Raw genomic sequence first — 24346 nt, forward strand, 5'->3', positions numbered from 1 at the left:
TAGGGAAACAGCCCTCGGCCCCACCAAACTGGAAATCCATTTGTGTGGATGCTGTGTCATGTAACCCACACCGCCCAAATAACAGACAATACACCAGATACGATTAAATGATTTTCAGTTTATAAATATTACTGGAACTATATAATTAAGACAGAATAAAATATAAAAGGAAAATAAAAGGTGCCACACTTATCAAAGTTCAATCTCTTCGTGCACAAAACAGTTGGAGCTCAAGGACCTTCTTCTTCACCCTGCGACCCCCTCGGACCACCTCGACCGGCCGACTGGGACCAACAATGGTGGTCAACCAGACGCTCCACACGAGTCCGTCTCCGTCTCCTCGCCGAACGCCCTGCTGGGAGTCCGACCCCGTTAGCGGACTCACAGCACCTCGTCCATCCTCTGTCTCACTTTCCCACCTTCTGCCCCGAAACCCCGTGCATACAGTATTTTCAAATACACCAAAACCATAACAACTATCCCAATTGGTTAATTGTAGCTTCTTATCACCCTCTAAACCAAAACAAGCTGCTAGCGCAAACTTTCTCAACGTTTAACACAACAAAGCCGCATTCCCCAGATTAACATAACAAAGACACCATTTTAATTAGCCTCTGCAGTAACATAAAAGTTGAAACCCCCTTACACTCTCCCCCCACCAAATAAAGTCATGTCCTCATGACTTCTAAATAACTCGCCAACCAGTCCTGCAGACACACTACACACACATACACAGATACACACAGTGACAGTGCTCCCCAAACAGTGGACCTTATTTCCGTCCCACAGGCGCTACATAGGCCAACCTATCTGGGAGCTTCTTAACCCTCCGAGACCTCCGTACCCCCTCACCTAAACCCAAAAGGCTCAGACACTACTAAGGATACCTCGGGCCTGCTTGCCAACTCCTCTCTCACTCAGGCCACCACTACAGCTCGGAGCCCCCTGTCCCGTGTCCGGGGACCCGCCTCTCCTCCTTCCTGATCCTGCCGTAACTCAGACTGCCCACAGCTAGCCCTCCGCACTACACCTGACTCAGTGGGAGAAGGGCTAAAGATCTCTTCCTCAATCACGGGGAAGTTAGCGAAAGGCAGCATGTACCACATGTGCAGCACATCATCCTTCGAATCCGTATCCTTCCTCATTCCCTCGATCGGTAGCTGCTGTTTAAGTTTCTCCAAACTGAAACATTTAGCCGGGTCTACCCCTTCAGCCTCCTGCAGTCGAGACGTCAGCTTCTTCGGGGACTCCTTCAACTCTCGCCACAGCCTCAGCAGTTCTGACACAGGGTTCCTGGCCATCTCAATCTGGGACGCAGTTACCCCACCAGCTTCTTCCACCCTGACCTGAAAAGCAGCAGTTAAAGAATGTTCAGCCTCTGGTTGTTTCTTCCTGAGGACGTCTTCCAGGTCAACTTTCAGTTTTTCCACTCCATTTAAACTCGCGATTGTCATCTTCAGGTTCCTTTCAAGCGTCCGCCTCCCTTTTCCGAGATCTGTCCTCCATTTCTTCACCTCCTCGGGAGTGTAGTCAAACTCCCCTCCCTGGGCTCTCGGTTTTCTGTTGGCCTTAGTCAGAACACTTCCTTGATCTTCCCCAACTTGTAAGTCTTCCAATCTTTTCTGAATCGATGTCTTGAGTTTCTGCTGACCCCTTCAAAGGTGGGTCATTGTTACTTCTCGCTGAATTAATTCATCAGTACATGACCGCAGTGTGGTGCAAATCCCCTCTCTTCCCTGCGTCTCATTCAGGTTGATGACCTGGGTTTCCACCCCCCGGTCCACCACCGTCTGTCCCAACACCAGGAAGTTCAACTGGTACGTCGGGTCATTTTTCTCACATTGCATCAAAGTCCTCCGGCCAAAAACTGCTCCAGATTTGACACTTTGCTTCGGTCACCCGGGCTCAGCCACTCGCCTCGCTTCGTAGTTCCCCCAGGCGAATCCAAGCTCTAGGCGGTCATCCACATACGTCAAAATGCCTTCACTTCCCCCATGGTCTTCCTCATGCCCCGTGGGAAGGATGCAGAGGCTCCGGATATGCCCTTGGGCATCTTTTTGGCTCGGAAGAATCCTAGGGAACTAGTAACGGCTGTCTTCGGCTCAACAGCCGCACTCCTCGGGATCTAGCAACGTCCACTCCTCAGATGCAGCACATTAAAGCACATCGCATAATCCACACACACACTGCCTTCATCTTCCATGCGCTAGTGTCCAGTTGCCGCGACCTCTCTCTCAATGAGGTGTCTTCAGCGGTCAACTCCTCTCCCTCGTGATAACACACAAAAACAAACCTAACCGGTTTTCCTCCACCACTACCACCCTCCTCTGTTTGGTAGAACTGGTTCTCAGCCTCAACAATTTCTCTTTTGGGTCCTCCTACTTATGTCAAAGCAAAGATGTAACCATGGGCTCAGCCTTTTCTTCAACTACATGGAAAAGTTCATGTATCAAGCTTATACTGGTAACACTCCCCAACTCTTTCTCCACTGTATTGACAACTGCATTGGCGCTGCTTCCTGCACATATGCTGAGTTTGCTAATTCTTGTTAACTTTGTCTCCAGCCTCCACTCTGACATCAAAGTTACTTGGTCAATCTCTGAGACCTCTGTCCATTTACTTGATCTTTCTGTCTCCATCTCTTGAGACACATTATCTACTGACAACTTTTACAAACCTCCTGACTCTTACAGTTACCTTGACTATACTTCTTCCCACTCATGTCACTTGTAAAAATGCTGTTCCCTTCTTAGATCCTCCATCTCTGCTGCATTTGGTCTCAGGATGAGGCTTTCCATTCTTGAACATCTGAGACTATCCGGCATATCGTTCTCTGTAACTGCCACCATCATCTATAGGTTCCTACCACTAAGCACATCCTTCCTTCCCTCACCCTTTCTGCTTTCCATAGGGAATCGCTCTCTATGTGACTTCCTTGTCTACTTGTCCCTCCCCACTGATCTCTCTCTCAGAATTTAACCCTGCAAGCATGACAAGAGCAACACCTGCCCCTACATCACTTCCCTCACCGCCATTCAGCGCCCCAAACAGTCCTTCCAGGTAAGGTGACACTTCACCCGCAAGTCTGTTAGGGTTAGATATTGTAGCTAATGTTCCTGGTGTGGCCTCTTCTACACTAGTGAGACCTTAAGCAGATTGGGGCACCTTTTCGTCAAGCACCTTCGCCCCATCTGCCACAAAGGGAAGGATCCCCCAGTGGCCAGTCATTTCAATTTGACTTCCAATTCCCATTCTAACACACCTGTCCCTGACCTCCACTACTGCTATGAGGAAAACAAACTCAGTTTGGAGAATCAAGAACTCATATTCCGCTTGGGTCACTTCCAATCTAATGGCATAAACATTAATTTCTCCAACTTCTAGTAATTACTCCCTCTAACCCCTTCTCCCTTATTTCATTCTCCATTCTGGTTACTCTGTAACCCATTTCTCTTTTCCCTCACCTACCCATCACTTCCCTTTGGTTCCACTCCTCCTTCCCATTCTTCCATCATCCACTGTCCACTCCTAATAGTTTCCTTCTTCTTCAACTCTTTACCTCTTTCACTTACTCCTAGCCTCTAACTTAATTGTCCTTCCCACACTCCCCAACCCCACACATCTTCTGCCTCACCTGCCAGCTTTTATTCCTTTCCTACCCCCCACTTTTATATTCTGGCTTCTGCCCCCTTCTTTTCCAGTGATAATGAAGGATCTCAGCCCAAATCGATGGTTGTTTATTCTCCTCCATTAATGCTACTTGACTTGCTGAGTTCCTCTTGAATTTTGTGTGTGTTGTGGAGAGAGAAACTGTGTTAAATTTCAAGAGACCTTTCATCAGAATTAGAAAAAGTAGAAATCAAATACGTTTTAAATTGCAGAGAAGAGAGGTGGTGGAAAGAAGGAACACCTGTAATATGGTGGAGGCCAGGTCACATGTGGTGTGTTGTTGGGTGGGTGAGGTGGTGAAAACTTGTTACTCACGGCTGATCTATCTAGAGGAGATGTTAATAGAAAGACATGAATGAGAACACAGGTAGGAACATTTACTAACATTTAAAAGGCACTTCGATAGGAAACATTTAGAAGCAGGGGTTCAGAACCTGTGGTTCATGGACTCCTCGGTTAATGCTAAGGCTCCATAGCATAAAAATGGTTGGAACCGCTGATTTAGAGGGACCTGGATAAAAAGCAGGTAAGTAGAATAGACATCTAGGTCAGCCTGAACCAGATGAACCAAATGACCACTTCCCATAGCAACACACACAAAAATGCTGGAGAACTCACCACATCAGACAGCATCTATTGAGAGGAATAAACAGGCGATATTTTGGACCAACATCCTTCAACAGAACTGAAAATGATGGGGGAAGAAACCAGTATAAGAAGGCGGGGAGGGAAGGATTACAAGCTGGCAGATGATAGGTGGAGCCAAGTGAAGGGGGAGATGGATGGGTGGGGAAGGGGGCTAAAATGAGAAGCTGGGAGGTGATAGATACAAAAGGACTGAGATATGAATCTGATGTGAAAGGTGACAGGACCATGTAAGAAAGGAAAGGAGGAGGGCCATTAGAGGGGAGTGATAGGCAGGTGAGGAGAAGAGAAGGGGTAAGAAGGGAGCCAGAATGAGGAATGGAAAAGGAGGGAGAGGGGATAGAAATTTTTGCAAGTTAGAGAAACATAGTTATACCACATGGGGCTTTTCCTGTGCTGTATGATTCAATGATTCAAGGTTGGAACTGTCAAGTACGAACATTGCTGTTAAATAAAAACTCAAAACATTTTGGGCTAAGACCCTTCTTTCTGCTCAAAATGTCAACTGTTCTTTTCCTCCATAAATGCTGCCTGACCAGCTGAGTTCCTCCAGCATTTTGTGTGTGTTACTCAAGAATTCTAGCATCGATAGAATCTCCTGTGTCCATAATCAGTCACACACTCCTTTTGAGTCTAATCACTATGTAGCTTTAACAAATATTCCCCGAGTCGAGAACATGCTGGTGTTGACAAGGTTTGGGGAAAAAAAGAGGTTATTTCCTTTTGAGAATTCCCTTCTTGCTTTTTTTAGTTAGCAAATTTTCATCAGTAATGAAATCATTCTTAAGCAAGGTGTGGACAATTAATTGTAAATGCACAGAGCTCCAATTTTGGCTGATTTTAAATGAGATGCAAGCAGTGAGACCTAATTAAACTATTTTGCAAATGTAGTTGAATGCTGGAATGTTGACACAAATGAGCATTAACCCAAAAAAGGCAGTTACTCCAGGTGAAATGTTTAGTCAAATTATGGGAGTCTAATCCAATATGAGTGTTCATAGTTAATATTTAACTATAATAAGATCAACCATTCCTCAAAGTGAGACCTTAAACAGGTGATAAAACTCCATAGGATTTTGCCAGTGAGGACCTTGGTGCAGAGATTGAGAATATTTCCATTTGCTTGGTATGGATTAGTTGGGATACCAATATCCAACATTCTTTCCACACATGCTGCTTTCTGTGCAGCTTCCACTAACAATACAAGTATGTTGCAGAACTTCGTCTATTTATAAAGTTATCTGAATCCATTATAAGGTTCTACGAATTGCAAGGGAACATTGTAGAAAAAGTACTGCACAGTACAAAATGAGTTTGATTTATGAATTTAGTAGAAATATGGTCAAGATCAAAAGAGTAATATTCTCCACTGGGCCACAAAGCTAAACATCTGAGTGTTGCCTGGCATTTCCATTCAATATCTGACATTCAATTCCTCAGTTATGTGTTGGAGGCAAGTCCAATTAGCAGCCAATGCTTTTGTTTACATTTGGCAAAACTGACCACTAATAAACTTCTCTCTCCCCTGTTTTACACATGCCAATGACATATTGACATACTAATGAATGAGTATAGTGTACTGTGCAGGCAGAAGGACAAGCTTTCATAAGGATCAGATATCAGTTACAGGACAAGGGGGTGAGGAAGGGCAGGGGAAGAATTACGATCATAACCATATGTGTCCAATATTAAACGGAATGATGCTAGAAAGAAATGCATGGAATGATGTGTTTAGTACCCTCTACATTCCAGACATTACTGACAATGCTCTCAATTTCAGACAGTTAATAACTCACTATGGTGACAAAAAGGTAGATTGTGTACCATTTGTGGTGTTACCTTTATGAGACAATTAAAAACAAGGGTTTAAAAAAGAAGTGCAAATTAGAAACCTGGAGGTCTTGAATCCTGCAGGATCATTGCACTGGACAGAATGGAACACAGCAGATTTGAATGAAGATTTACCAGAAAGAGAACAGGATGAATCCCCAATTCCCATCAAATTAGTTCAAGTAGAACGAATGTTACAATCGGCTTTGAGTAGTGGTAATTATCTGTGGCAGCTGAGGCTGGACAGTAGGCAGGATCTGCAGCTGTTCATACTCTCATCATTTTACAATAGTCACAAAAGCCCAGCCCTCTCCATGTAATTTAAAGCATTTTTAACAGCTTTTCAAATAAGCAATATATCTATCACTGAGGCATTTGTTAAAACATATTGCGTACTATTTTCTGAAATATTTCATCTAACATGTGATGAATGTCTTTTCAGTAATGCAAGCTTCTTGAAAGAAAAATGTCCTGCCTTTCACAGATCATTTAATGTGATGAACAGATAGGCGAAGGACTTTCAAACAAAGACACCAGGAGGCCTTAAGAAACTAAAAGCAAGAGAAAGATTTCATAAAGAGCAGAATTCCACTTTAAACAATGACAGAAACAAATGAATGAAGTAACTTAAGACATGAAACATCAGTGGTTATGTTTTACCATTTAAATTGCCAATAACTTCTTATAATCCTCTTTCAATACAGTAGGTATTGACTAATTTAATAGCTGGGAATTAATTCCATGAAGTGGACAAAAGATCCTCAGCCTGAAATATTGTCTTTTTCTTTCTGAAGATGACACTGCTGTTGAGAGTTTCCAACATTTTCTGTTTCTTTTCATCAATAGGTAGCTGGCCCCAATTAAAAGTTACGGGATTCAGGAGTGGCTGATTGGTTCCATAAGTGGTTTGCCATTAAAAATAAACCTAGCAAATACCTCTCTCCTTCATTACCATAAAGATAGGTGACACTTCTGTCTTACTGAGGATTGTACAGTAGCATGCAGGGAGAAGCAGGAATGTATTAAGCAATATCCCAACCTGGTGAAGCTACAAGGCTGCACACACATGAAAACTAAACAACCCCATCAGTTCAAGGACAATCCTGTCTTCCATAAATGAAGGTAAACAACTAATTTAAGGGTTAACTAATATGCCAGAATCCAACATAAAAATGTGAAGGACAAGGCTTATGAATTTTACTGACATGTTTGGCTGGAGACTATTCCTTAAGTCATCAGTATTATATATGGTGATAAATTCTGTTATCTCAATGAAACACAAAGGTTGCCTGACTGTGGCCCAAAAACAGTCCAAATGAAGGCATCAGAGACAAGAATTATCCACACTGGTTAACAATGCAACAAGGAAGACACATCACACCAACACTCCTCTGACTTTAAGTGTATTAAAAATGTGCCAAAAGTCAAGGACTCGAAGCTTTCAGATGGAAAAGCTATTGGAAGGAGGTCTGAATTCCAACTAAGCATTCCTGTAGAATGGGAATTCCAATTACAAACACCATCCAAAATTTCTCTAAAGTTGAGGTACTTTCCACCTTCCCTTCTGCCTAACTGAGCTTTCAAAGTACTAACAGACAGCTTGCCACTTCACTAGCGAACAGTCAGTTAGCACCTTGATGGTTCAATTCAGCCAGCAGTTCCATTAACCAAGCAACAGGTTTCTTGTCATCACCAGTCCTATTATCTCCTGCAGCAATATTCAAAACTCTCCACCATCTTCAAGCACCTTCTCACCTCTTCACAGGCTCACTCACCCCCAACAAGATCATGACTGATATTTACTTTATCTAGTGTGTTTCAGATTACAGATCTGTTCTATGGTTACAGACAGAGACAGGGAGAGAGCACTAGATTTTCATTTCCCTTCCTTAGACAGTGGTACGGAATTCCACTGAAATTAATCAGTTGGTTCTATCAAGGCCATATATTTCCATTATCCAGGTTTCAAGACAAGAACGAAGAAAATGGTAAGTCATAATCAGTTTTTTTTTGCTCTGACAGTTCTCTTTATTATCTATGTAGTTTCTTCTCTCCCATGCCCCTTACTACCTAATTTAAAATATCTTTGTTAATTTCATTTCATTGTTTAACTCAGCTAATGGGTAGTAATTATGAAATACAAACCATTAAGTGACTACTTCTGGGGTCCAGGCAAATTATCTCACTTCCCAAGTAATTGAAATGATTCTGTTCACTTGAATGAAGAAGTTCTCAGAACATTGAAAGTTAACTTTACAACTTTCTTTTCAGTACACGTGACAATCATATTCTGACTATTGGACGCCCGAGTTAAATAAATTAATACTAAAGACAAAACATTAATTTAGACACAAACAAGAGAAAATCTGCAGATGCTGGAAATCTGAGCAACACATGCAAAATGCTGGAGAAAATCAGCAGGCCAGGCAGCATCTATGAAAAAGAATACAGCCAACATTTTGGGCTGAAACCCTTCGGCAGACGTTCATTACCTTTCCTGTCTTCAGTAGTGTCAGGGGGCAGAAGTGAGAGCAGTTGCTATTACTAGGGAGAAGGTACTTGGGAAGCTGAAAGGTCTGAAGGTAGATGTCAGCTGGATATGAAGGAGAATCTGTGGATGTTGTGTACTTGGATTTTTAAAAGGCATTTGACAAGGTGCCACATGTGAGGCTGTTTAGCAGGATAGGAGCCCATGGTATAACAGGAAAGATACTATCATGGATAGAGCATTGGCTGATTGGCAGGAAGCATAGAGTGGGAATAAATGTAGCCTTTTCTGATTGGCTTTTGGTGACTAGTGGTGCTCTGCAGGATTTAGTGTTGGGAATGCTTCTTTTTACATTGTATGTCAATGATTTTGATGACAGAATTGATGGCTTTGCAGCCAAATTTGCAGATGATACGAAGATAGATAAAGGGGCCGATGGTGTTGAGGAAGCAGGAAGGCTGCAGAAGGACTTAGATGGATTAGAAGAATGTGCAAAGAAGTGGCAGGCGCAATGCAGTGTTGGGAAGTGTATAGTTAAGCACTTTGGTAGAAGGAATAAAAGCATAGACCAATTTCTAAATAGGGAGAAAATTCAAAAATCTGAGGCAGGTTGAGTTGGTGGTGAGGAAGGCAAATGCAATGTTTGCATTCATTTCAAGAGGACTAGAATACAAATCAAGGATGTAATGCTAAGGCTTTGTAAGGCACAGGTGAGGCCCCTTATCTAAGAAAGGTTGTGCTGACACTGGAGGAGGTTCAAAGTAGGTTACAAAAATGATTCTAGGATTGATAGACTTATAATATGAGGAGTGTTTGATGGCTCTGGGACTGTACACACTGGAATTTAAAGAATGAGGGGGGATCTCATTGAAACCTATCGTATGTTGAAAGGCAAAGATATAGTGGATGTGGAGAGGATGATTCCTAAAGTGATGGAGTCTAGAACCAGAGGGCACAACCTCAGAGTAGAGGGACATCTATTTGGATCAGAGATGAAGAGAAACTTCTCTAGCCAGAGACTGGTGAAACTGTGGAATTCATTGCCATAAGTGACTTGTGGGGACCAGGTCAATGAGTGTATTTAAGGTGGAGGTTGATAGATTCTTGATAAGTCAATGCATGAAAGATTACAGAGAGAGAAGGCAGGAACATGGGGTTGAGAGGAAAATGGATCAGCCACGATCAAATGGCAGAACAAATTCAATAGGCTGTGGCCTAATTCTGCTCTAATATCTTATTGTCTTATGGATATCCCAATGTGTTTGATTATAAACAAATGTAGTTCATGGTGTTACAAGGGTCCTCGGACACAATTCATCCACCTATTGATACAACTGGTGGGACAAATAATCAGCAGTAGTGTTCCCTTCCGTGCCAGATATGATGCTCTTGTTACAATCAGCCAGCTTTGATGTGTGTGCCACAGTATTTCCAAGCCAGGCACCAGCATCCTGAAACAAGCACTCTACTTTCAGCTCTGTCATAACAAGAGATTACGAGCATTCATTCAGGAGAAAACATGTCAAGCCTCAAGTCTCAAGTCTCACAGAAAACAACTTAAAGCCTCCTTGAAAATTAGTGTGGGAATCTTTGGACCTTGAACGAACATAATTAAAAAGCAGCATCTGGGATGGCACTGAGAACCTTGGTCTCTTAATTTGGAGCACACAGAAGCCTGGAGAATGTGACAGAAGGAATGCACCAACTCTGATTTTCCTATCCACCCAGTCAGCTGCTACTCCAGCTGCGACATGATCTGTGGAACCCACACTAGCCTCATCAGCGACCAGAACCCACATAACTGGAATGGAAACAATTCATTTAATCCTGAAGAAATTATAAGAATAATATAGAAGGGAAAATCCCTAGGTCTGCGGTCTGACCAGCTTAACTCCAGCTTATTTAACAAATCAATGCTTTAAATGGTACTGGTAGAAAACTTCTGAGTGGTATCTGCATATTAAGCTTGGAGTTGTGGGGCTCAAACACTTGTACCTTTCTAATATCAGACTCTGCACTAGGTTCATGGCTGCTGTCTCTATGTGAAGACTTGAGGTGTCTCGTCACTTTCTGGTTTGGAGATATTTTATGGCATTGATGAGTTTCCACAGGTCAGTTACTTGTCTCAGCAACAGAGAACTGGGTGTGGTAACATTGTTGACAATATCCTGGAAAGAGAGACACTGGTGAAGGGTTGCTGATTTTAAAGAAATTATATGGGGACGAAAGTTGAGGAGACAAGAGGAAAGTTTATTAAAACTATGCCAAAAATGCCAAGGACATTCAGACAGTAAATCTGCAACAAATAATGGAGTTACCAGGTAACAACACCTGAAACTGCTGTGAGATGATCAGAGAAGCCATGACAATGCCAGCTACTCGATGAAGAATGAATCCCAATATCCTATTCCTCTCACAGGTACAAATAACAATGGTAACATAAATGTAGTGACAGATGTTGCTTCAGAACCACCAGATACAGGAACAGCTGCCTCCCTTCAACTGTTCAGTACATGACCCAACCTGTACAACCCTAATCACTACCTCAGTATAGCCACATAGCCACACTATGATAACAGATTTTGCTTTTGTTTAAATTACATTCTTTCTTGAATAAGAATAATCCTAGGAATAAAAGGGTTAATGTATGAGGAGCATTTCATAGCTGTGGGCCTGTACTCACTGGAGTTTAGAAGAAATGGGGCGGGAGATGAGGTCGATCTCAATGAAACACATCAAATATTGAAAGGTTTAGCTAGAGTGCATGTGGAGGGGATGTTTTCTATAGTGGGGAGTGTAGAACCAGAGGGCACAGAATCGGAACAGAATGTCCTTTTTCAACAGAGATGAGGAGAAATTTCTTTAGCCAGAGGGTCATGAATCTGTGGAGTTCATTGCCACAAATGGCTGTGGAGGCCAAGTCGTTGGGTATATTTAAATAGTAGAAATTGATAAATTCCTGATTAGTAAGAGCATAAAACGTAATGAGGAGAAAGCAGGAAAATGGGGTTGAGAGGGATAATAATCAGCCATGGTAGAATGGCAGAGTAGACTTGATGGGCCGAATGGCCTAATTCTGCTCCTATATCGTATGGTCTTAAACATAGTTAATGCTTAGTTTCTATTTTTTCTTAGGAATGTTTTGCATCTGATGCTATGTGCCTGAGATTTTGCTGCATGTAAATTTTCATCACACCTGTACAAACATGTACTTGTGTACGTGACAATAAACTCAACTTTGACTTATTGCTCAATCAAGGTAATAAAACAAAGGCAAAGTATAATATGTGAGTAAGAAATACTTTAATACAAAAAATACACATAATACTTAAACTCTCGTGTGGTATTTACATTTTGTACTGACTATATGAAGACAATTGCTTTTGTCCTTGAGTCTGTAGCTGAAGTGCACTCACCATCAGTAAAAGGTCCCCATTCATAATATTTTCCCGTAAAAGCTTTGTCATTATAAGCTGAACACTGCACCTCCCGAAAGTCTCGACTCCCAGCTGGGCAGGGCTGTCATAGACAACACACACACACAAAAAAAATCAGGTTAACATTTATGGAGCTTGCTTATTGTAGATCTATTTAGTAAAGTAGATGTTACTCCACAACAAACAATATAACTGGACATCGTTGAGGTACACTGAAAGTAATAAGCAACATTGTTAGCAAACGCCATGAATCAGCACAGGGACTTATAAAAAGATCACTGCAATTGCATTTTAACCAGACGTGCACTTGGTGGTGAGTAATGAAATGAAATATCCACTTTTACAAGTTATACATAATCCGTTGTTCTCTGCAAAGAACTAAAAAGATGGGATCATTGCAGTGATATTTTTGTTCAAGAATTTTCCTTTAACCTTGCACAAAGGACATATTATTTGTCTTCAAGCAGCTGCTTGTTTGGAAATATTTTGGGTCTCATACTTTTGTCAGAGAAGAACTTGACAGAAGGAGAAGTATAATGCAATGGCAATGGTTCCAGACCCTCATTCTCCCTGAGCAAGGACCAGGGCACGGAGAGAAAGGCCCAGACTGAATCACAGTAAGTTTCTCATTTTAGTATCAGTTCTATAAATTACAACAGGCAGCAAATTAACAGCAACCATGTATTTTTGTTGTAGAACATAGAACAATAACCAAGAATGCCTTTCTGAGAATATATCATCTTGTATTTAAATAATGCATTCCATATCCTAAGCACAACATTGCCAAAGATCATCACTTTAGTATAAGCATTGACACGTTGTAGGAGATATAGGAGCCAACTTGCACTACAGATTCCACAAACACTACGGATATGAGTAATGAGCCAATGATAACCTATTTTTGGTTAGTTGAAAGAGGGATACTTCCCTGAATGCCATAAGAATTCTTTTCCCTCCTTCTTCATAAAAAAATGTCAACATTAATGTTTGCATCTGGACATTTTTTTTATTAATTGGTGTAATACATTCTGCACACAACAGGCATCAACCGAATCCTTTCCTCAGTTATGCACATCAATTTTGGGAAAGTACACACCTGCACCATTAACACCAACTCTGCAGCCCTCAGGGTGGCTGGACATAAGGCTGTTTACAGAGAGTATGGTAGAATGGTGAGATAGAGATCGGAGATGGGAGCATATTTTGCCATTGCTCATGTGGAATTTGTGGTGGATGCCAGAGAATTATGCATGAAATCTTCCAGAAAAGAAAATCACAACCAGCTCACATGGTAATTAAAGGAACCGTTCATTTATCTCTTCAATGTCTGTTCTAAAGGATCTCCAAACCAGGAGACGAGCGGCAATAGATGACGATAGGTAGAAGAAAAGCAGGCTGTTAATAAGATCAATGTGCTGGATGTGTGTGGCATATGATGCTGTACATCTAATGTGCTCCAGGCACATGAGATGTACAGCAAATATTGATTTGAGCTGCAGCAACATTTGTACAAGGACAACGATCTGCAGCACAAGAAGATATCAGAATCAGGTTTATTATCACTGACATATGTTGTGAAATGTGTTATTTTGTGGGAACAGGACAGTTCATGACATAAAAATTACCATAAGTTACAATGAATACATATGTGCATAAATAAATAAATAAATACAGTGTACAGAAGAATAACTGGGTAGTGTTCATGGACTGTTCAGAAATCTGATGGCAGAAAGAAAGAAGCTGCTCCTAAAAGGTTGAGTGTGGGTCTTCGGGCTCCTGTACCTCAGCCCTGACGATAGTAATGAGAAGGCATGTCCCAGAGGGTGATGGTCCTTAAGGTGGCATCCACCTTCCCGAGGCGCCTCCTTTTGAAGATGTAATTGATAGTGGGTTGAGTTAGGAACACTACAGCACAGGAACAGACCCTTTGGGGTTGTGTCCTTGATGGACCTGGCAGAGCCCACAACCCTCTGCAATCTCTCTTTTGATCCTGCATATTCAGAATCAGAATGAGAATCAGGTTTAATATCACCAGCATATGTTGTGAAATTTGTTAACTTTATGGCAGCAGTACAGTGAAATACATGATAAATAAATAGAGAAAAAATCTGAATTCCATTAAATATATACAGGTCTATTAAATAGTTGAGCTAAAATCAGTAGAGCAACAAAAAACAGAAATAGAAAGGTAGTGAGGGGTAGTGTTCATGGGTTCAATGTCCATTTAGAAATTGGATGGCAGAGGGGAAAGGAGCTATTCCTGAACCACTGAGTGTGTCCCTTCAGGCTTCTGTACCTCCTTCCTGATGGTAGCAATGAGAAGAAGGCATGTCCTAGGTGGTGGTGGTCCTTAATGAAGGAAGCTGTCTACTTAAGACATTGCTCCTTGAAGATGTCTTGGATACTACAGAGGCTAGTACCCGTGATGGAGCTGACTAATTTTACAAGTTTCTGCAAATTACTTTGATCTTGTGCCGTACCCCCACCCCAATACCAGGCGGTGATGCAGTCAGTCAGAATGTTTTCCACGGTACATTTGTAAATGCTTTTGACTGTTTTAGTTCACAAACCAAATCTCCTCAAACTCCTAATGAAATGCAGGTAGAGCTGCTGTCTTGCCTTCTTTATAGCTGTATCAATATGTTGCATTCAGTGTAGGTCCTCAGAGATATTGACACTCAGATACTGGCAGGGATGACAGCAGAGCAGCAACAGCTAGAATTTCTGGAAGCAATTCGGAAGGCACAGGGTAAATACATCCCCAAGAGCAGGAAGTATTCTAAAGGAAAGATAACACTACTGTGGCTAACAAGAGAAGTGAAAGCCAACATAAAAGCCAGAGAGAGGGCACATAAGAGAGCAAAAATTAGTGGGAAGTTAGAGGACTGGGTTTTTAAAAACCAACATAAGGCAACTAAAAGTCATTAAGAAGGTAAATATGGAATATGAAAGTAAGCTAGCTAATAATATTAAAGAGGATTCCAAAAGTTACTTTCGATACATAAAGTATAAAAGAGAGGCAAGAGTGGATATCAGACCACTGGAAAAACAATGCTGGAGAGATAGTAATGGAGGACAACAAAATGACGGATGAACTGATTAAGTATTTTGCATCAGTCTTCACAGTGGAAGACACTCGCAGTATGGTGGAAGTTCCTGGTTTCGGGGCATGAAGTCTGTGAAATTAACTGGAGAGAAGATTCTTGAGAAACTGAAAGGTCTGAAGGTAGATAAGTCAACTGGACCAGATGGTGTACACCCCTGAAAGAGGCGGCTGAAAAGATTGTGAGGAATTAGTAATGATCTTTCAATAATCACCGCATTATGGAATGGTTCTGGAAGAATGGGAAATTGCAAATGTCACTCCACTCTTCAAGAAGGGAGAGAGGCAGAAGAAAGGAAACTATAGGCCAGTTCGTTTGACCTCAGTGGTTGCGAGGATGTTGGAGTCAATTACTAAGGATGATGTCTCAGGGTTCTTGGAGGCACATGACAAAGCAGGCCATAGTCAGCATGGTTTCTTCAAGGGAAAAACTTGCCTGACAAATCTGTTGGAATTATTTGAAGAAATAACAAGCAGGATAGACAAAGGAGAAGTGGTTGATGTTGTGCACTTGGATTTCTAGAAGGCCTTTGACAAGGTGCCGCACAAAAGCTATTTAACAAGCTACGAGCCCATGGTATTACAGGAAAGATTCTAGCATGGATAATGCAGTGGTTTGTTGGCAGGAGGCAAAAAGGGGGAATAAAGGGAGCCTCTTTTGGCTGGCTGCCAGTGACTAGTGGTATTCCACAGGGATTTGTGTTGGGACTGATTCTTTTTACGTTATATGTCAATGATTTCGATGATAGAATTGATGGATTTGTTGCAAAGTTTGCAGACGATATGAAGATAGGTGGAGGGACAGGTAGTTTTGAGGAAGCAGAGAGGCCACAGAAGGACATAGACAGATTAGGAGAATGGGCAAAGAAATGGCAGATGGAATACAGCGTCGGGAAGTGTATGGTCATGGTAGAAGAAATGAAGGGTTGAGTATTTTCTAAATGGAGAGAAAATACAAACAACTGAGGTGCAAGGGGGCTTGGGAGTCCTTGTGCAGGATTCCCTGAGATTAATTTGCAGGTTGAGTCCGTGGTGAGGAAGGCAAATGCAATGTTAGTATTCATTTCAAGAAGACTGGAATATAAAAGCAAGGATATAATGCTGAGACCTTACACAGCACTGGTGAGACCTCACTTGGAGTACTGTGAGCAGGTTTGGTTGGGCCCCTTATCTTAGAAAGGATGTGCTGAAGCTGGAGGGGGTTCTAAGGAGGTTCACAAAAAATGATTCCAGGATTGAATGGCTTGTGTTCTGAAGAGGTTTGATAGTTCTGGGACTGTATTCGCTGTAATTCAGAAGAATGAGCGGTGACCTCATTGAATCTATTGAATGGTGAAAGACATTAGTCAAGTGGATGCTTCTTATGGTGGGAGAGTCTAGGACCAGAGGACACAGCCTTAGAATACAGGGGTGACCTTTTAGAATGGAAATGGGGAGGAATTTCCTTAGCCAGAGCATGGTGACTCTGTTGAATTCTTTGCCACAGGTAGTTGTGGAGGCCATGTCATTGGGGGTATATTTAAGGCGGAGGTTGATAAGATTCTTGATTGGTCAGGGCATAAAGGGATACTGGGAGATGGCAGGAGATTGGGGCTGAGAGGAACATTGGATCAGCCATGATGAAATAGCACAGCAGACTCGATGGGCCAAATGGCCAAATTCTGCTCCTATATCTTATGGTCTTATATATTGGCGCTTTATACCAGATGGTGATGTAACCAGTCAAAATGCTCTCCACCATACATCTGTCGAAATTCGCTCGAGTCTAACTCCTAATTGGATATAGCCACCAGCAGCCTTTTTCCTAATTTCAATGTGTTGGGTCCAGGATAGATACTCCGAGATGATGAACTGGAAGTTTCTCTCACTCTTTCCACCACTGACCCCTCAATGAGAACTGGTGCATATTCTCCCAACTTCCCCTTACTGAGATCTACAACCAATTATTTGATTTTTTTGATATATGCTAAATTAATAAATTCTCAGGCCATTCTCAAATTTAGTGTTTTAGTCCAAATCTTCGACCATACTATTTTCCTAGATGCTGCCTGGCCTGCTGAGTTCCTTCGGCATTTTGTGTGTGCTACTCAGATTTCCAGCAACTGAAGATTTTCTCTTGTTTGTTGACAACTCTGAAAGCCTGGATTATTGGCTCAAAATGCTTTTGAATCAATGATTTCCTTTTTATCATATGGATCAATATTCTACAACAAAGCTGAAGTGGTATTTTGGCTGATAATTCTATTATTGGTAATGGTGTGGCATAAAGTAATACCTTCAGTATTACCAAAATGATTATTTAGTTAAAGATAATTTTGTTCAGGGGTAATCACAGCCAGAGGTGCCATTCAGGCAATATTCCTTCGGATACTTTGCAGGAAGTTGGAGCAGTAGAAGACCTGAACAAATACATGCCAGTTGCTTCTAAACATTCCTTCTATTTTTATTTCCAGCTGCATGGACCAACCATTGCTCTGAGCGGGAAAATCTTATATGGCCTGAAGACCGCATTGCACTTTAAATGTTTTTTTTTGTAATATGAATACTATGAATATTTCAAATGAAATTGAAAAATCATACCTTTGATTTTATTAATTGAAGAGTATAATGAGGTACAATAAAGAAATCATCCACGTTTTGTAAACTTTAATCTTGACTGTCTTTATTCCAGATGTGTGGCAACAAAGGCTATGCACGTGGGAGCATTTCAGTTACCGCGCAGCTTAGAGGGAACAATTGCAAAGATACCACAGTAAATATCTCAAAATATCTTCTAATATTGAACCATGTTCTCTATCAGCACCAATGACACGGAAGCACGGCTGAGGTATTTTAGAGCCTATTTCTCCTGGATTGATAAAAATTTCTCAAAGGTGTTCATCTCTATTTTTTTGTGTGCCATATGGCAAACAAATAAATGAGATTAGAGAGGGTCCAGATGAGGATCACGAGAATGATTCCGGGAAAGAAAGAGTGAACGTATGAGGAGCGTTTGATGACTTTGGGCCTGTACTCGCTGAAGTTGAGAAGACTGAGCAGGTAATCTCATTGAAATCTACTAAACACTAATCTTTTCCATATAACCATATAACAATTACAGCACGGAAACAAGTGTCTCCCATCCAGCCACTGCTGAATCCATTTTGCTATTTCAATATTAATACCTAACGATTGAACCTTCCTAACCAACCTTCCGTGTGGGACGTCGTCAAAGACCTTGCTGAAGTCCATATAGACAACATCCACCGCTTTACCCTCGTCAACATTCCTAGTAACCTCTTTAAAAAATTCAATAAGATTTGTCAAACATGACCTTCCACGCACAAATCCATGTTGACTGTTCCTAATCAGACCCTGTCTATCCAGAAAATTATATATACCATCTCTAAGAATACTTTCCATCAATTTACCCACCACTGACGTCAAACTGACAGGCCGATAATTGCCAGGTTTACTCTTAGAACCCTTTTTAAACAATGGAACCACATGAGCAATATGCCAATCCTCCTGCACCATTCCCATTTCTAATGACATTTGAAATATTTCTGACAGAGCCCCTGCTATTTCCACATTAACTTCCCTCAAGGTCCTAGGAAATATCCTGTCATGGACCCAGAGATTTATCCACTTTTATATTCCTTAAAAGCTCCAGTACTTCCTCTTCTTTAATCATCATAGTTTCCATAACTTCCCTACTTGTTTCCCTTATCTTACACAATTCATTATCCTTCCTCCTTAGTGAATACCGAAGAAAAGAAATTGTTCAGAATCTCCCCGATCTCTTTTGGCTCCACACATAGCTGTCCACTCTGATTCTCTAAGGGACCAATTTTATCCCTCACTATCCTTTTGCTATTAATATAACAGTACAGACCCTTGGGATTTATTTTCACCTTATTTACCAAGGCAACCTCATATCTTCTTTTAGCTTTTCTAATTTCTTTCTTAAGATTCTTTTTACATTCTTTATATTCCTCGAGCAGCTCATTTACTCCATGCTGCCTACATTTATTGTAGATATCTCTCTTTTTCCGAAACAAGTTTCCAATATCCCTTGAAAACCATGGCTCTCTCAAACTTTTAACCTTTCCTGTCAACCTAACAGGAACATAAAGATTCTGTACTCTCAGAATTTCACCTTTAAATGACCTCCATTTCTCTATTACATCCTTCCCATAAAACAAATTGTCCCAATCCACTCCTTCTAAATCCTTTAGCATCTCCTCAAAGTTAGCCTTTCTCCAATCAAAAATCTCAACCCTGGGTCCAGACCTAGCCTTCTCCATAATTATATTGAAACTAACAGCATTGTGATCACTGGACCCGAAGTGCTTCCCGGCACAAACCTCTGTCACCTGACCTATCGCATTTCCTAACAGGAGATCCAAAACTGCCCCTTCTCTAGTTGGTACCTCTATGTATTGCTGCAAAAAACTATCCTGCACACATTTTACAAACTCTAAACCATCCAGCCCTTTTCAAGTATGGGCTTCCCAGTCTATGTGTGGAAAATTAAAATCTCCCACAATCACAGCCTTGTGCTTACTACAAATATCTGCTATCTCCTTACAAATTTGCTCCTCCAATTCTCGCTCCCCATTTGGTGGTCTATAATACACCCCCATAAGAGTTACTACACCTTTCCCATTCCTCCATTCCACCAAAACAGCCTCCCTAGACGAACCCTCTAATCTATCCTGCCAGAGCACCGCTGTAATATTTTCTCTGACAAGTAGAGCAACACCTCCCCCCTTGTCCCTCCGATTCTATCACACCTGAAGCAATTAAATCCAGGAATATTTAGTTGCCAAGCACATTTTCCCCGTAACATGTAACATTTTCCCTGGTCAAGATGCCACTAGTGAACAATGCTACGTCCGGTAGTCCACAAACTGTTTCTTTCACGTTTTCTTTTTATTTTATATGTGCTTTTGTCACTTTAGAGCCTCTAATCTACAATTTGAAGATCGATTGAGTGATCTGGAGTTTTCTCTTTCCAAGAAGATTCCAGGAGGTGAGCAGCCTGGAGTCCAACAAGCTTAGAGAACCCATATTCAACTCCATTTCTTGCTGATCTTGTTGACTAAAGTGTCGAGATAGATTGAGACATAGAAGCGAGTGCAGAAGGTGAGCGACTGTTCAGCGTCATTTACCAGCCTTTCATTTGCTACTGTCGGAGGAAGGGATTTGTGTATAACGGTCTTTCACTCGCTGCTCCCAAGCAAAGGTTCCTGTGTTCGAATGGTCTCTTTCTCCCTCAATGCTGTCGAAGGATGGTACCGAAGTTCTGAGTCTGCGATTTATGGATTGGACTGTAGTTCTCTTGTACTCTTTCAGATTTGTGTTTTTATAGTTCATGTTTATTCCCTTTCTTCTTTGTCGCTGCTTGCATGATTTGTCCACGGTTTGCATGGGAGAGGGGTTTGCGGTTTGACGTCCTTGTTGCTGCTTGTACGATTTGTTTTTTGTACATGGGGCTTTGATGTTCTTGTTCCCAGTCGTGCAAATTGTTTTTTTTAGTTTGTGGAGTGGGGGGGCAGGAGGCTGATGTCTTGTTGCCGTTTGCATGATTTATTTTTTTGTACATGGGGCATTGACGTCCTTGCTGCTGGTTGCATGATTTGTTTTTATATTTGGGGAGAAGTGTTGATGTTCTTGTGGCTGTTTGTGTGGTTTTGTTTTTCTTTGCACGGGGGGGGGGCGGTTGATGTTTTTCTTTGAACAGCCTCCATGGTTTCCTTTGTTTTGTGGCCTTCTGGGGAAGGTGAATCTTAGAGTTGTATACTACATGCATTCTTTGATAATAAATGTACCTTGAACCTTTAACATTGATTATTGAAAGACCTGGATGTGGGGAGGCGGGAGGAGAAGATGGCGGCGTGACGCAGCACGCGCAGCTCTCCGGTGAAAAGATATCGTATTTGTTACATAGGGTACTGTGCATAATTCTGATTTGATGGAGACAGCCGTGAGAAGCATGGAGGAACATCAGGAGAAACTTCTGAAATGCCCGGTTCGCTGCCGCTGCTACTGTGAAATCAAGAATCTCCAGAGGGAAGGCCCTAAAATCCTTGGCTTTGCCTGCTGCTGGTGGCCAGGGCTGGGGTCGAAGCGCTCGGCAGAGTTGGTGCTCAGTGCTTGGTGCTGGAGGGCTGGTCGGATGCTCCAAGTTTTTGGATGGACTCAGAGTCCGACTGTGGTCGGGCATGGCAGGGAGAGTTTTCTTCCTTCTCCCGTCTGCGTGAGATGTGGGACTTCCGAGAGACTTTGAACATTTTTTTTACTGTGCCCATGGCCTGTTCTTCATCAAGTTATGGTATTGTTTGCACTGTTGTAACTATATGTTATAATTATGTGGTTTTTGTCAGTTTTTCAGTCTTGGTCTGTCCTGTGTTTCTCTGATATCACACCGGAGGAATATTGTATCATTTCTTAATACATGCATTACTAAATGACAATAAAAGAGGACTGTGTGTCCTCATAATCTATAGTGGGTGAGTCTAGGACCGGAGAGCACAGCCTCAGAATAGAGATGAGGAGGAATTCTTTACCAGAGGGCAGTGAATATCTGGGATTCATTGCCACATAGGGCTGTAGAGGCCAAATGATTAAGTACATTTAAAGCAGAGGTTGTTCAGCTTCTTGATCAGTCAGGCGTCAAAGGTTATGGGAAGAAGGCGGAGAATGGGATTGAGAGGGATAATAAATTAGCCATGATGGAATGATGGAGCCAAATGGCCTAATTCTGCTCCTATGTCTTATAAAGGCATGGCTTGTGCTGAAAGGAAGAGTTCACATTCTCAGCACAACAAAGGAGACTTGTTAATAATCGAGGATTGCAATGTCAAAGGGGGGATTATAACCTGATCCAAAATGACACCAATTAAGAAGAAGTGCTGGAGTTTAAACTAGCATGAAAAGAAGAGAACTTAGCTTGGGAGTATAGAGGAAAAATCAGTTAAACTGTTCAAGTACAGACAAGAAAGTCCTGAACTTGCTGACTGTACGTTGAGGGAGACCTTTCAGAGATCCATTTAGGTTGATAAATATGACCACAAACTTTGCCTGTTTAGACTTGGTGAAGACTGGAGAGAAATGGCTGTAATGTCAATGCATTTTAAATTAACTCTATAAGTTTGTAAGTATTTAATTGTGCTTATGTGCTCTCTATTGTTTCAAGCATTTTGTTTTAAATTTTTAATAATTTTAACATTCCTTAACTTTTAATGGTGTTAGGTATTTTCAAATATTTGTGGGTCAGAAAATTCCCAAACTTTTAATCTACTTGACAGCTGTACTGACTGGGTGCGTGCCTTGGCTGGATCATGAAGCACCTCCTGGGAATTAAATTTCTCAGGCCCTCCACCACACTGTTCCCTGCCAAGCAGTCAGAGTAAATTTCCTGGACCAAACTGTCACTGGAATATTCTAACCAAATGCAGACCTCATGGTTAGGGAATCAAGTAAGTGGCTCCCTGGAAATTCAGTGCCAATGTTATCAGAAATAAAAAGGAGTCTTGAGGTAGAGAAGATTCATCTGTTGAGCAGTTTGTTTGTTAGTGGGCATGACATTACAAACATTGCCAGAGAATTAGCACCATTAACCATTCTGGAAGCAGAGATGTTCTTAGACTGAAAAATTAATGCACCTTTAACAGATTTAAGGCATACAAAAATCAGAGAAAATTATTAATGAATAATTCATTAACACTGTTAATAGAGATATTCTGGCAATTACTTAAAATCAATCTGGTTAAAATTAGGTAACAGGAAGGATAAAATTATAACAGGTAAATTCACAGTAGGTTACCGGATTACGGGTATTAGTCAGTTTGGTGGTAGGAAATGAGACAGTGGGACAATTCATCAAATTAAGTAAAGTTGTTTTCACCGTATCAGGCTAGGACTGAGATTAACATACCACTTGTGGGAAACATGTTCAAGATTCCAGCTGGTGTTGCTTCCCATAAGGGAAACAAAAGTCTTTCTTGTTTTCATAATTCATTTAGTTGGGAGTAAATTAGAAAGGAAAATGAACTAATCTAATAGGGAAAGACTAGAAATAAATCAATGTAGCAGTGTGAAAATAGCAAAAGGAAACAAAATGAGAAATGTGACAAATTTAGGTGAGGTAAAAAGGGACAAGGCCATCTTCAGTTTTAAGATAATTGGGTATAAAACAGATCTAAAATGATAAAGAAATGTGACAAGTTTATTAAAACCAAACTTAAACTTACTGTATTCGGAGATGTAGAATGCAAATCCAGTGCTAAACACAGAGGAAAATAATGAGGTATGCTCAACAGTCAAGAAGTGAAAGAGACAGTTACTACTGCTCAGAAAATGTTTTTATCAACATCGAAAATTAGATCCTATGTATCATGTTATCCAGCTGTCTTTGTTCCTTCTCGCTCATCAGCAGCCTCTGACACTGATAAACATCCCATCCTTTGATGATTCACCACCAGTTGGACAGTAGGACTGCATTCACCTGTCTCCATTCTTACCTGTTAGCCAGATAGTTACCTGCAATGACTTTGCCTCTTGCTCCATTACCTGTTGGTTTCCCCCAGTGATCTACCTTGTCTCATAGAACAGGTATAGCACAGAAACACACCCTTCAGCCCGCAATATCTGTTTCAAACACGTGGCTGAATTAAACTCAATCTCTTCTACCTGCTCATAATCCATATCCTCCAGTCTCTTCGAATCCATGTGTCTATGTAAAATCTTCTTTAAAGCCGTCATTATAGCTGCTTCCACCACTACTCTTGAAACCTGCTCTAGGCACTCTCTCTCTAAACAAAAATTACCCACCATATTTCCCTTAAACGTTCTCCCTCTTCCCTTAAAAGCATGTCCTCCAATATTTGACATTTCTACCCTGAGGAAAGGAATCTGACGGTCTACCTCATCGCTGCCTCTCATAATTTTATAGACTTCTATTTGGGCTCCCGTCGGCCTCCAATGCTCCAGAGAAACCTGGGAGTTAAGGTTTGACCCCAGAGCTCATGCTTTCTAAACCAGAAAGCATCCTGGTAAACTTCTTCCGTATCCTTTCCTATGCTTCTACATCATTACTATAATGGGGGTGACAGGAACTGCAAACAACACGCCAAGTGCAGCCTAACCAAAGGGTTGTCTCTTGCTTCTCATCTCATCCGAGGTGACATC

At 41.5% G+C, this 24346-nt stretch overlaps 1 protein-coding gene across 5 annotated transcripts in view; it reads right to left on the reverse strand.

Annotated features, from left to right (window-relative positions):
- The window catches only part of adamtsl7 (ADAMTS-like 7), a 554745-nt gene that overhangs the window by 420061 nt on the left and 110338 nt on the right, over positions 1-24346 (reverse strand). For all 5 annotated transcript variants that reach the window (XM_063046729.1, XM_063046728.1, XM_063046726.1 and 2 more), the window contains one exon: positions 12049-12151. In XM_063046729.1, the coding sequence (XP_062902799.1) occupies positions 12049-12151 (103 nt within the window). The remainder of the gene's footprint in view (positions 1-12048; positions 12152-24346) is intronic.

This window comes from Mobula hypostoma, chromosome 4 (genome assembly GCF_963921235.1).
Source record: "Mobula hypostoma chromosome 4, sMobHyp1.1, whole genome shotgun sequence".
Lineage (NCBI taxonomy): Eukaryota > Metazoa > Chordata > Chondrichthyes > Myliobatiformes > Myliobatidae > Mobula > Mobula hypostoma.